Source organism: Dromiciops gliroides, chromosome 3 (assembly GCF_019393635.1).
Source record: "Dromiciops gliroides isolate mDroGli1 chromosome 3, mDroGli1.pri, whole genome shotgun sequence".
Classification (NCBI taxonomy): Eukaryota; Metazoa; Chordata; class Mammalia; order Microbiotheria; family Microbiotheriidae; genus Dromiciops; species Dromiciops gliroides.
In genome coordinates this window covers 459,310,692-459,325,002 of record NC_057863.1, presented here as the reverse complement: position 1 = coordinate 459,325,002, position 14,311 = coordinate 459,310,692, and the positions used below count along the sequence as shown (strand labels likewise).

The 14,311-nt window shown below is 39.3% G+C and overlaps 1 protein-coding gene across 4 annotated transcripts in view; it reads left to right on the top strand.

The window, feature by feature from the left end:
• Positions 1–13,125, top strand: part of UPP2 (uridine phosphorylase 2) — a 45,111-nt gene extending 31,986 nt beyond the window's left edge. For 3 of the 4 annotated variants that reach the window (XM_043998502.1, XM_043998505.1, XM_043998504.1), the window contains 2 exons: positions 851–997; positions 12,013–13,125. In XM_043998502.1, coding sequence (XP_043854437.1) covers positions 851–997; positions 12,013–12,161 — 296 coding nt within the window. In that variant the 3' untranslated portion in view covers positions 12,162–13,125. The remainder of the gene's footprint in view (positions 1–850; positions 998–12,012) is intronic. The other variant, XM_043998503.1, reaches the window with a different exon arrangement.
• The last annotated feature ends 1,186 nt before the right edge of the window (positions 13,126–14,311 follow it).

The following is a 14,311-nucleotide window of genomic DNA, read 5'->3' as shown; positions in this document are numbered from 1 at the left end:
TAGTCCAGGGGATCACAAAGTGTTCGAAATGACTAAATGGCTAAACAACAATTCAGTGGTTACCCCCATTTTACAGATAAAGGAACAGGCTCAGAGGAAGTGAAGAAATCTGTCTATGGTCACGCAGCTTCTCTATTGTGATGCTTCACCTTTCCTTCTCTGTCAGTTAATAGTCTATCCATTATTCAGCTCATTCAGCTCAAATGTCATCTCCTCCATGAAGCTTTGATTGATTCTCCCCATTTGAAATGAGCCCTTCCTCCTTTGATCCTCAAGCTATTTGGGGGTTATCTTGTCTCATCTACTTTCATGGACAAGATTTGAGAGTCAGCATGGTGTAGCATAGCAGCCCTGGTGTCAGGAAACTTGGTTTCAATCCGGCCTCTGGCACATACTGACTGTGTGACTCTGGGCAAATCATTTTACCTTTCAGAGTCTCAGAAAACTGTCTAAGAACATAGCAGTTTCTCATCTATGCTGCTGAAGAGAGTTTCTTCATGATTCTCTATACCAATATAATCACAGATCCAGACCAGTTTTAAAAAAAAGAATTTCATTTCCCTTTCTTCCCCTACCTTCTCCCCACTATCACCACTAAACTACAGATTTTTTTTTTTAAATCAGGGACCACACTTTATTAATTTTCTATCTTCAGCATTTAGCATAGTAGATGTGTAATAAATATGTCAGATTTAATGAAAATTTCACCAAGAAAGTTAAGAAAACAAGGATATAGATAAATCTAGTGATTTAGGTGGCCCGTAGAAATAATTTCAGGCTATAGCAACTTACAAAACACTAACAATACACCTGTAAGACCATCAGTCAAAGGTTCTCCCTTCTCTTTAAGGACAAGGACGTATGGATGGAGCATTGTGCTCTTTTTCCAAAGAAAAAAAGCTTGATTACTTACAAAGAGCTTATAAGGCCGGCATCAGGAATATCGAAATGGAGTCCACTGTATTTGCCGCCATGTGTGGACTTTGCGGGCTAAAAGGTAAGATTTTTGTGAGATTTAGAAGTCAATTCCTGCTTTAACTTGCATCTAAACCTGAGAAGGGGTGTGACAGTAGACCCCGAGGAGATATGAAACCCCACACTAACTCCTCAATTAATCAACAAAAATTTATTGAGTATCTACTTGTACAAATGTTGTTCTAAACTTTGGGGATTCAAAGACAAAAATGACAGACAGTCCATCCTGCCATCCTTGAAAGCTGGTTTCTATCCCCACCACTCTAGCAAAGTAAATCTTTTTAATGACCTCCATATTGCTAAATATAAGGCAGTGTGGTACAGTGGAAAGACAGATGGATTTAGAGTCAGAGGGCCTTGGTTCAGCTATCAGCTCTGCTGCTTATCTGTATGACTTTTCTCTCTTTTCCCTTCCCTCCTTCCTTTTTCTCTGCATCTCCCTCCTTCCCTCTACCTCTTTCTCTCCTTTCTCTTTTTTCTTCTCTCTGTCTCTCTGTTTGTTTCTGTCTCTGTTTCTCTGTCTCTGTCTCTCTGTCTCTGTCTCTCTGTCTCTGTCTCTCTGTCTTTCTCTGTCTCTCTCTCTCTCCACTTTGCAGTCTTTTCTGTGGCCTCCTCCCCCTTTCCTTTTTTCCTTAAATATGTTTATTCCCCCATGATCCTGTACTTGCATCTTTTCCATTCTTTCTACTCTCACCATTATACCCGTGGCTTCAATGACTATTTCCATGTAGATGACTCCAAAATACATGTCTTTTCTTCCTGAACTTTCTATAAGACCCCAGGGCCATATGTTCGACTTCCTGCCAGATGCCTGTCCCTGAGTTTACCAATGGTATTGCAATCATAATGTGTCCCAAATTGAACTCTTCATATTCTCATTAAAACATATCTGGTATCCCAATTTTCCCATCTCAGTTGATAGCACAACAATCCTCTTAGTCAACCTACCATGTGACTTCTTAGTCACCTTTTACTCTTCAATCTCCCTTACTCCACACATCTAACCTGTTGCCAATTCTTGTTGATTCTACTTATGTAATATTTCTTCTATCTATCCCTTGCTTTTCACACCTATGGCAACTATCCTAACTCAGGGTTGCATCTCTCCTTATCTGAAATTATTTGATAGATTCCTTAGTGGTCTCTCTACCTCCAATCTATACTTTCTCCAATATGTTTTCAACCAACAGATAGTATTGTTAACCAGTGTGCTAATCCTATTTGACAAGAAGGATCAGGATCTAGGAAAGTTCAACCTGGTAGTTACATAATCCCCTCTTCCTCCTTGCTGACAAGAAATATGAGGAAGTGCCAGATTCTTTATGGTTTTTAGGGAAGAGACAACTGTTTATGCTCTAGCTCTGCTGCTCTCTGGGTTACTATGCTAGTCTAAGAAATGTATTTAATGTGGATTTATCCAATGAAAACTAGCTCTATTATTCTACCTCTTCCCAAATCCTCCTATATTTAACTGTGTTCTAGTCATGCAAACTAGGCATAATGGAGTCATCTCTCCACAGGAACAAACAGACATGCTTTGTGATTTTAACTGTCTCCTTCATTTTCTCCCAATTACTTATCCTTCACATCACTTCCTAACCACTCTCAATCATGTCACTACACTGTACTAAGGAAAAAAAAACTTTCAATGGCTCCCTATTAACTAATGGATAAAGTATAGATCCAAGATCCTGATATTCAAGGTCTTCCACAATCTCATCTCATATTAATTTCTTTCTTATGCTCTATATTCCAGGCAAATGGACTATTTTCTTTCCCTAGATCTGATTTTTTTCTCTTCTCATTTCCATGACTTTGCCCATGCTATCAGTCATGCCTGGGATGGGCAGGCCCACCTTCTTAGAATTCTCTCTCTTGATTCAAGGACCAACTCAAGGCCCACCAATTCCATGATGCCTGCCCTGAGTCTTGCAGGTGAAAAAATGTCTCCTTCCACATAAATTTTATAATTTATTTCTTATTCCAGTTTGCTTGAACTTGGTTATTTGTGTTCATTTCTTTCCTCATATTAAATTATGAACTCTTCAAGAGCAGAGTTGAAACTATATCTCCAGTGCTTAGCCAACTTCTTGCATACAGGAGGCATTTCATAAATGTTTACAGAATTTAAATGAATGCCAAGCTGCCTCACATTATCTTAATTATCCTTTAGAAAATAATTCACAAGCTCACCAATGAAAAGTTGTTTCAAAGAAAATTTATACACTATATTAAACCAACATTGAAAGTTCCAGATAAAAAGTCTTCACAGCAAAAAAAAGTTTCTTTTGGTGAGAATGATTACCACACAGCTGGAAAATGATCACCACATAGCAGGATGTTAAAGCAAAAAAAAAAAAATTTCAAAAGCCTTCCACTATCTCTATTTAACATGGTCACTGTCTCTTTTTGAAATTCAGTGCCACGAAATAGACCATCAACACCAAATATAATTTATCAAACACCTACTGGGTGTATGATTTTGTACTAAATGTAAAAATAAGAAATGGTCTTTTTATCTGATAATTTGATTCATAAGATTTTCTCCCTCCTATTACCCCCTGTTAGAATGACTTTTCTCCTTTGCTTCAAGGCAGATTTAGAGGCTAAATTAAAAATCTACTAGTAGGATTAGAATATAACTTGCAGACATAACAAATTTACAACTAAAAAGCATATGTGATGAAGCTTCTTAATCTATTTCTAAGCATCAGTATGGGATGTTGCTTATGGAAAGCAATGATATAGTTAGTGAAAAGCATTCAGGATTTGGAATCAGAAGACTTGAGTTCATTCACACCCCAGCTCTGCTCTACTCCTGGGACAAGTCTCTTCACCTGGGTGATTCTCCATTTCCTCCTCTGCAATAAGGATCTTTTAGATCAGAGCTTCTTGACCTTCTTGTGGGTCATGGTCCCCTTTGGTGGTCTGGTGAAGCCTGTGGAGCCCTTCTCAGAATCATGTTTTTAAATTAATCAGGTAAAACAGCTAAGATTGCAAAGGAAACCAATTCTATTAAAATACACTTTGCTATTTTTTTTTTGTTTATAAATCCCAGATTAAGGTCCCTTGGACTAGATAATCTCTAAGGTATCTTCTGACTTCAAAATCTTGGTTGATAAATTACCATATTCTCTCTGCCTACTCCTGGAGCTTAAAGTAAGCAAGAAAAATATATATTCAGAAAGAAACATGTATTTGTCTTATATTCTTTAGAACATAACCTTACATGGGGGCAGTGACAGAGATAAGTAAAACAGATAGGAGTATAGCTAAAAATGACCCATCCCAAGACCAAGTATTGATAACTTCCTAGGTAGCCAAAGGGTCCTCATCCCCTTTCTAGTCTAAGTGACTTGCTCCGGGTCACACAGCTGGAAAGTATCTGAGGCCAGATTTGAACTCAGGAAGATGAGTGTTCCTGGTTACAAGCCCAGTGCTCTATCCACAAAGAGAATGAAAAAAGTTTGCAAAAGTTAGGTTTTTAACTAGATTGTAAATAGCCTTTAATATCAGACTAAGAGTTAATACTCTTGGGGGCAGCCAGATGGTACAGTGGATAAAGCACTGGCCCTGGATTCAGGAAGACCTGAGTTCAAATCCAGTCACAGACATTTGACACTTACTAGCTGTGTGACCCTGGGCAAGTCACTTAACCCTCATTACCCTGCAAAAAAGAGAGAGAGAGAGAGTTAATGCTCTAAATTCTAGATTAGTGAACTAGAGAACATTTTTTAACAAAGAAGAGACCCAGTAAGACCTGTTCATTTGTAGGGAAGGATTATTTTGGTATATGTGTGAAGAAGTTTGGATTGGAGACAAGGGACCTATCAGGGGACTGGTACTCTAGTCCAAGTGACAGTTAATGAGAATTTGAGCTAGGATATTGAGTGGAGAGGAGAGATGCCAATCCATTCCTTGCTAGAGATGCTGACAATGAATAGAGAATCAACAGGGCTTGGCAACTGCTTGGATGGGGAATGACGAAGAGTGAAGAGTCAAAAATGAACCTGAGCTTTTGAGCCACATTGACTTGGAGGTGAAAAGAGAAATTGAAAGTTTTTTGGAGGGGAACTAATGATTTTGGTTTTGGACATATTGAGTTTGAGATGTTGGAAGGACACTCAGGCAAGGTCAGTGACAGGACATCATTTCTATCACAATTTTACATTTGTAAATGTTTTTAACACACCTTTGAGCCTCACAAAAACCCTGCAAGTTAGATACCACACATGGTATCATCCCCATCTTATAGTTAAGAAAAGCTGAGATTCAGAAAGGAATGGGTTTGATCTTTCTATTTTGAGAAGCTGTGTGGCATAGTAAAAAGGGCAGTGAACTTGGAGTAGGGAGACCTGGGATTCAGTCTTATCAGGTAAGTGATCATAGGTAAGTCCTTTAACTTGTCAGAGCTTCCATTTTCTCTTCTGTAAAATGGGGCTAATAATATCTCACATTAGAAGCAGTATAGTTTAGTGGAGAAAGAGCTGGCTTTGGAGTAAGGAAGGTCTAGACTCAAATTCTGTCAGATTTAAGCAGTGTGACCCTGGTCAAATCATTTAACCTCTAAGTGCTCCAGACAAATCTCTAAAACTCTAAACTGTCAGAAGGTGCTAATCTGCTTTCTGGTTTGGTTTTTTTTACACTTTCAACATTATCGATGTTCTGTTGTTATACTGCATTTACCACTTACTCCCACTTTGTGAGTGGTATCATAACAAAATATGACAATTAATATTAATAATATAGCAAATTTATCTGAATGTTCGTGCAACATTTCAATCAGTAGCACCCCCTCACCTCTCTATGTTAAAAAAAAAAACAAGTAGAAATCTATTTTTTCTCCCTTCCTCCCACCAACCCCTTTCCCATTGTGGGGAAAAAGCAAAGGAAAAAAAATTTCTTATAACAAATATGTATAGTCAAGCAAAACAAATTCCCCCAATGGCTGTACACACACTATAAAATATATATATATATATATATATATATATATATATATTGTTTTTATCATTCTTCCCCTGAAATTATCAGTGGTCATTATATTGAATATAGTCTTATGGCTTTCAAAGTTGTTTGTTTTCAGTGTTCTCATATAAATTATTCTCCTAGTTCTGTTCATTTTATTCTTCATTAGTTCCAATCTGCTTTGGTAAAGAGAGGTTCCTCACCAGTAGTTCCCTAAATGAATGAAATCACAGGTTTCGTTCCCCCAAGAAGCATTTTAGAAACCTTAAAGTACCATAGAAATATGAATTACTATGGTTAATATTATTATTATACTCTTATCTTAGAGATTTCATCCACATTCATGATTCTAGCAATCACCTCTATGAAGATGACTCCCAAATATTCAGCCCCAATCATGTACCTCAACTGTAGTCTCATATAAATAACTATGTGCTGGATATTTCTATTTGGGTGTCCAGCCGGCATCTCAAACCTTGTCCAAAATTGAAATAATCACTTTCCCACCTCTCAAAACCCATCTCTTACCACAATATTTCTATGTTGGTTAATGCTGCCATCACCATCATCTTCCCAGGCAAGGAGGAGGAGGAGGGGAATTTGTGAACTCACCCAAAGGTGCTACAACTGAAGGCTGAACCTACACAATTCTATATGCACAGAATATAATACATATTAGCTTCCTATCTACATCTTTTTTTTAATAACATGGGCAGATCTTTTTCCTCTCAAGGCTGAATCTCCATTGGCTGAAAAAAGTAAAATTCTGATTATAGATGCTAATCCTTTTGCTCTGGGAGCTTCTGATAAGAGAGTTCGATTCCCACTCAGTTTTTTGAAGACAATACATTTTGCCACTCTGCTGCCCGACAACACATTGAGCCTAATGTTTGTCTAAGATTAAGTTTTGCTGAAATTCCATTTTCCATATCTCCTTGTTTTTAACCCACACAATTGCTTTGCTATAAAGCCAAATTTTATAGGGTGAAAGTGGGATTAAATATTATTTCCTTTGACAGATACTAGTAACACAGAGAATATATTAAGTATTTTTAACATTACTTTATTAAGTCCAATGAAAAGTGTGAGGAACCCTGACAAAAAATGCTATTCATTCTGATATCCTTTTGCTGACTGGAGTAAAGAAGAATACCTCTCTGGGAATGGGGAAATGAATTCGGAGAGATGATAAATATTCCAAAAGATACAGCAGAAACAACTTTCCAATTCCCACTGAGCCATTTGTTTTTTGTTTTTGAAAATCATCTTACAGAGGATGAAGTAAACAATGATGGCACTTCTCTGTGACTCTATTACAGGCCAGGACTATGACTCTGATTTGATATTCAGTTCTCCAACCCTGCCAAATCCTGGAGTAGCATCTTCCTTGCAGCCCTTCCCCCATATACTCCCCTCCCTTACCCAGGCACTCTAAAACAATCAAAGAAGGCAGACTTTCAGACAGAGCCAGAACTAGCAGGGGACTGCTGGGGGTTTGTCCCAGAAGCCTATATCACAGGGGTGAGATTCCACCCCATGATGCAATGATCTTAGATCTCTTCCTCTCATAGATTTTTCATTTTCAGTACCTCACTAATATTTAATTTTCTTAAATCATTTTTGTTTGTTATAAACTTAACAAACATAACTGTTTCAGCATTCAAAGACAACAGAAGAGAAGATGACACACGTCTTGACCCCCTCTTAGAGCCAGGCTGGTCATTGCCTCACACTTCCTGAAGTACAGGGCCAGTTGGCATCCTACCTGCTTCCTACTGCCACATTTAGACTTACCATCTGCCACCACTGCTCAACAAGGACCTCTAGTCCTTGAAAGTTCACTCCATCTGGTCCAATCTTTCTTGTTGTCATCTGGAGACCTTCAGGCCACTCTCCCTTCTCTCCAACAAGTTCAGTGCCTGGCTCATAGTCTCCTTTTCCATCCTGAGCCTTGCACCCTTCAGACATCCTGACCTCACAATTCCCCAGTGTCCTATGACCTCTGCCCCCAGATCCCATGACCTCTGACTACCAAATATCTCAACTATCCTCTCCCATCTGCCAACAAAATTTGTCCCAGGTACACGGTTATAGATGGTTAGTCAAAGCTCTGCTTTTGCAGTGGTTACAGCATGAGGCTTTCATACCTCCCCTCTTAAAAAAAAAAAAAACCCATGCCAAACCTCTTCAACTGCCTCAAATTTCTTTATCTAGCTACATAGCCTTATTTATTCTGCACTTAGGATAAAAGGCTTCAAATGCAAATGCTTGGGGAAAAGTAACCCAGGACTAAAGCTCATTTGCTCTAAAGGGTAACCTGATGGATCTTCCAGCATGAAAGACCAGGAATAGAGAGACTTTTCCTGTTTTGAGACAGTTTGGTGGCCCAGTGGATAGAAAACTTGACTTGGAGTCAGGAAAATCCGAGTTCACATCCAGCCTCAGATACTCACTAGCTGTGTGATCTTGGGAGAGTCACTTAGCCTCTGTCTAATTTTCTTAAAAGTAAAATGGGGATAATAACAGATAAATCCAGGATCAGACACTAGCTGCGTGATCCTGGGAGAATCACTCAACCTCCATCTGTCTCAATCTCCTCAACTGCAAAATGGGAACAATAACAACACCTAGCTCCCACAGTTGTTGTGAGAATCAAACGAGATATTTGTAAGGTGCCTAGCACTATATAAGTGCTTATTATTTTTCCTCCTTTCCTTTTGATAAAGGAGAGGAGGGACAGCAGGACTGAGGCCAACAATATTAATAGGGAAAGAGAATGGGAAAGTAGAGAATCAGTGTCATGCAATGGATAGTGAGCTACTTTGGGATTCAGGAAGATCCAGATTTAAGTCCTGCTTCAGACACATGACTGGTCAAGTCACCCAATGTCTCAGAGAATGTCCTCAATTACTTTCCAAGTTGAGGAAAGCCTCCTTATTCGGTAGAGGGAGTTCCTCACATCAATGAACTCAGACCCCCCCTAAAAAATGTGGTGATGATGAGGAAGGCTGCAAGGCTGAAAATATAAAAACCAATCTAACAAGGACTTATTATGTATTTCCCAAGTGGAATTCACAGCATTCAGTGTTAAGAAATACAAAGACAAAAATTTTAAATTAAAAAAAAGTCCCTACCCCTACCCTCAATTTTATATTCTTCCCTGGGGATACAATAGGTGTACAGATGTATATACAGGAGATTAGAGAAGGGAGTAGACACTAACAACTAAAGAAGATCAAACTGTCCACAAAGGCATCTTGGTGCTGTATTATATACTACCCAATTAAGAATCAATAAATCAACAGGCATGCATTAAGCACCTACTATGTACTGAACATTGGGCCAAGTGCTAGGAATACAAAGGGCAAAAAACACAGTTTCTGCTCTCAGGGAACCCACAGTCTAAGGAAGTTGACAACACACAAACAGCTATGTACGGTCAAGATTTTGTTGTTATTCAGTTGTATCTGACTCTTTGTGACCCCATTTGGAGTTTTCTTGGTAAATATACTGGAGTGGCTTGCTATTTCTCAGATGAGAAAACTGAGGCAAATAGGGTTAAGTGATTTGCTCAGGGTCATACAACTCGAAGTGTCTGGGGCCAGATTTGAACTCACATCTTCCTGACTCCAGGCCTGGCTTTATCCACCATGTCATGTAGCTGCCGTACATTCAAGATCCAATCAGGGACAATTGCAGATAAGAGCAGAGGGATGGCACTGTTGGAGGGGGTGGGGGTATAAAGATTTGAGCTGAGTACTGAAGGAAGCCAAGGAAGTTAGGAGGTAGAGGTTAGAAGGGAAAGCATTTTAAGCATGGGCAACAGTCAAGGAAAAGGCATGGACTTAGGAGACAGTGTCATGTTTTCTATGAATCTCATGTGAGTCAGATGATTAAATCTGTAGAAACCCTGCATGTTTGCCAACTTCACATCTATCTCTGTGTCTCTGGACCAGAATGACCTCTCTGAGTCCCATGCCACACTCACTTCAGGTCAGTGGACTGGCTTACTTTCTCAGTGACATTTTGATAGCCGGGATCCTTGATGGAGGCATCTGTGCCTTAAAGTAACAAAACTGTCAGGCTTGATTTTTTAAAAACTGTGGTGTGTAATTAGTCCATTTTAATTGCTTTTGGAAATTGTAATCTTATGTGACAAGATTATTATACATTGCTCATTAATGGGTCTCTACGGCCAGGAAAATGCCACTGAGATGGCCATGAACTGTCCTCTTTAGACTCTTCAGTCTTGTCCTTGAAATAATCAGAAAAGATATCCAGGAAACTCTGGTTCTGCTCTTGCTTTGTGGTATGACAAAGCCATGGAGTGAATATACTTTTATCTACCTGCCAAGAGGGAAGGATCAGAAGGTAGGCTGTCAACATTTCCTGTTTCCTAATGGGCACCTGTGGCCTTCACAGACTTGGTGATTATTAACCTGAGAATTTCTTGCTTCACCAGCCAACTTCACAACTGAGTGAGTTTGGAGTAAATAGGACCCTAAATGGGGGAATATTTAACTTCATCCTAGTTGAATATTTTCATTACCTCTTATTCTGACTAGCAATGGCCCAAGGAGGTAGCTTCCCAATAAGATGTCTATGTGAGGAGTATTGAAAGAAAGGCAACCCATTGAGTGATCTAGAATTGCTCTCTGTGGATTTTGAGAGTTGCTCCCATACTAGCTTTAATAGATCACGGTCTCTTCTCCAGAGGTATAACTGGGTGTGCTTTTTTAACCTTAGGAAAAATAGTGGGGTTGAGGGGGCAGCAGCACACAGAAGAATGTCCAGCTGCAGGTACAATCACATAAGGAAAGGGGGAACCCCAAACCACCCTGAATGTACCAGTCTCTTTAGATCTCAGAAGCATAGCAGGACCAGAGTTGGTTTGTACTTGGAGGGAAGACTTCTTGTGAATATCGAATGTTATAGGCTTGATGAGGCACTGTGGTATAATAGCTAGAGTACTGAATCTAGTGTCATGGAGAACTGGATTCAAATTCTGCCTCAGATACTTACGAACTTTGTGACTGGGCAAGTCACTTATTTCTCTGCGCTTCAGTTTCTACATCTCTAAAATGAAGGAGTTGGACTTGGAGGTCTGTAAGGTCTTTTCTAGGTGAAAATCTATGGGGCAGCTAGGTGGTGCAGTGGATAAAGCACCAGCCCTGGATTCAGAAGGACCTGAGTTCAAACCCAGCCTCAGATACGTGACACTTACTAGCTGTGGGAACCTGGACAAGTCACTTAACCCTCATTGCCTGGCCAAAAAAAAAAAAAAGAAAGAAAGAAAATCTATGATCCCATCATCTCCTCCTCTAGTCCATAACCCCCTTCTTTTGTTTTCCCCAGATCCCCTCTTACTCCTACCTCACAGCACATCAATCTCTGGGCTCCTACAAAACTGACAAAGTCTTAGCTCCCCATTTCTAGTTATACTCTTCCCCAAATCTAAGCTTGATGTTTTAGGAAGAAAAACAGAACCTCTTCCTTGTTTAATTTCAGAAAATAGTGGTTGACTGGTCTAGTTACCTGCATTTAATATGGGATTTTTTTTAGTTATAATGTATAGATAGTTGTATTAACACTAAGATGTCAATCCCCAAAAGATGGTCATCACCCATCTTCTCCTTGGTGGCCCTATTAAATGCAATCAGTAATTGGCCCTAATGTTGACAACATAAGGTTCTGTACTGCAGTAAGGCATCAACCTTCTCACTTTGGGTTCTTTCTTAAACAGCAAAATAAAATACTTCCCCTCTCCAGTGGGTGATTTGAATATATGAGAGTACATTTTGCTTTGCTTTTCCTCATTTTAATCAAGTATTATACAAAAGGAGACAGGGCAATAGTTACATTAAACTTCTTACAGCTTATTTGGAGACTCCCTTATGTGAGACACTGCAAAAGTACAAAATATATTCTACACCACATGACTTTTCTGCATCAATTCAAGGAAAACAACTCCATGTATATGGTCTAGCATAAGATGCAAATCATCTTAATATACAAAGGGTGACATGCTAATAACAATGCTTGCATTTTGTTCTGTTTTTCATTTCCTAGCTGCTGTTGTCTGTGTTACCCTTCTCAACAGACTGGAATGTGACCAGATCAACTCTCCCCATGAAGTCCTCCTAGAATATCAGCAACGCCCCCAGAAACTGATCTCAGTCTTTATCAAAAAACGCCTTGGACGACAGAACTCAAAGTAATTTGCAGGCAGCTAAGCTATCTATCCCTCTGCACCTTCAATTACATGCAAATTCCATTTTTGATGCAAGCTTAAATATGGCAGCCCCAATGAAACTAATGACATGTTCATTTGTGATTTTTGGCCTTGGTACAGAGCCCAAATCAAGCTCACACTGAAATAAATACACCAGCCATTTTGTAGATATGATTACCAGTCAATCTAGTTCTGAAACCCATCCAGACCTTCATGTTAGAACACTGTCAGACCATCTTAAGATTTGGACAAGTTTCAGCAGTTGAACATACACATTCAAAATATTTACCTCCCAAATGTCAGTTTAATATGGATCTACATGGAAAAATCATTCCAGGGAAATGGGTCACACTTCACTTTGTTTCCATCTGCAGGATTTTAGCAAATTAGAGAATGAGAATGCAAAACCTAGGTAGTTATTTTTATATAAGTGATTTTATTTCAAAACAAAGGTAGTTTCAGTTCCATATTTATTTCTGAGAGATAAAAGACTCATTAATGGGGTGGGCTGAGGTGAGGGAATATTTATGTTTATAAAGGTAAACTATCTTTTAGCATTGGTAGTTTGTAGGATTGATGTTTTTATTTCATAGAAGAATGACCAATTTGACAAAGGAATTTTTGAAATGGGTGTTAGAGTTGCACCTTTTGGAGAATATTCTAGCAGATTTTTCTCAGCATCTACATGATCTACATGATAGTTGGCTTGGCCCTCTGAGAGGCACCATACCCCTTTCAGGCTGCTCAGTGCACTGGAATAATTGTCTAAGCCTTTGGCTCTTTTCCAAGGCTGACAAAATACAAGAAGGGGACAAGGTGATTGGGGACATCATGGGGGAGGGTAGAGTGGTTGGATTATAGAACAAGGAAGCGTGATGTTTTGTATATACATAATTTGTACATATATTTATATATTTTAGGTCAAATAAAGCTTTAATTATGATCTCATATACTTACTGATGCCTTTGGTGTAAGAGTTATTTTCATACCAGGAAAAAAAGTGATTGGGGGAGAAACTGTTAGCTACCAGAGACTCTTTTTTTTTTTTTTTTTTAGAATAAGATGGTAGTTTATTTAGGGGCAAGGGAAGGTGGGGGGAGGGAAAACCATGAAAGAAATCCTTGGACTTTTCATGGGGAGAGAGGTATGGAAGAAAGCATGTGGCTCTGAGGTACCAATCTCCTGCCAGAGACTCTTAAGTTAGGTTTGTAGAGCAGCGTGATGTAGAAAGAACACTGCTCTTGGAGTCAGAAGACCTGGGTTTGAGTTGTGACTTTGACCCTTACCAATTATGTGATTCTGGGCAAGCTGCTAAATTCTGAACCTATTTCCCTATCTATAAAATGGGTATAATACTTATAAGAACACCCACAGTTTTATTGTGGGGAAAGCATGTTATAAATCTTAAGGGAGGGACAGCTAGGTGGTGCAGTAGATAAAGCACCAGCCCTGGATTCAGGAGGACCTGAGTTCAAATCTGGAATCAGATACTTGACACTTACTAGCTGTGTGACCCTAGACAAATCCCTTAACCCTCATTGCCCCACCAAAAAAAATCTTAAGGAAGAAATGTTATTTTGATGGTGAATTCCTACTCTATCCCTTAAAGAACTCTACTTCTGTCATCATGGAAGTGAACTTAGCAATCAGCAACATCTCACCTCCCCACCAGCTGTCTCCTCCACAATGACTTTAAGGGGTTTTTTCTCCCAATCTACTGGATTCTTGGGATATCTCCAGGTAAAAGAATGGGCAAAGGGGCAGTCAAGAACTATTCTTGGTACTTCTACTTGGGAGGAAGGGTAAGAAGTGAGGGACAAAGGGATGCCTTACAGTACTGCTGAATATCATAGTTTATGGAATGGAACATGTACAGAAAAGTCTTTGGAGAAGTATATCAACCCCTCCCTCTTCCTGTCATTCAATCTCCTGTTCAGGAATTTCTCACAGAGATTGGGTTTCAAGGTTGCCCTCCTCACTACACAGTCCTCTGAGCTGCCATTACCAGCTATACAGAAAATAACTAGGAACTCTTGTGCACTGGGATAAGTGCCACAAGTACATGATGCCTCCCAGAGGGCCAAGCTTACTTACATGATACTGAGGTGTTGAGAAAAATTTGATATACATTTCTTT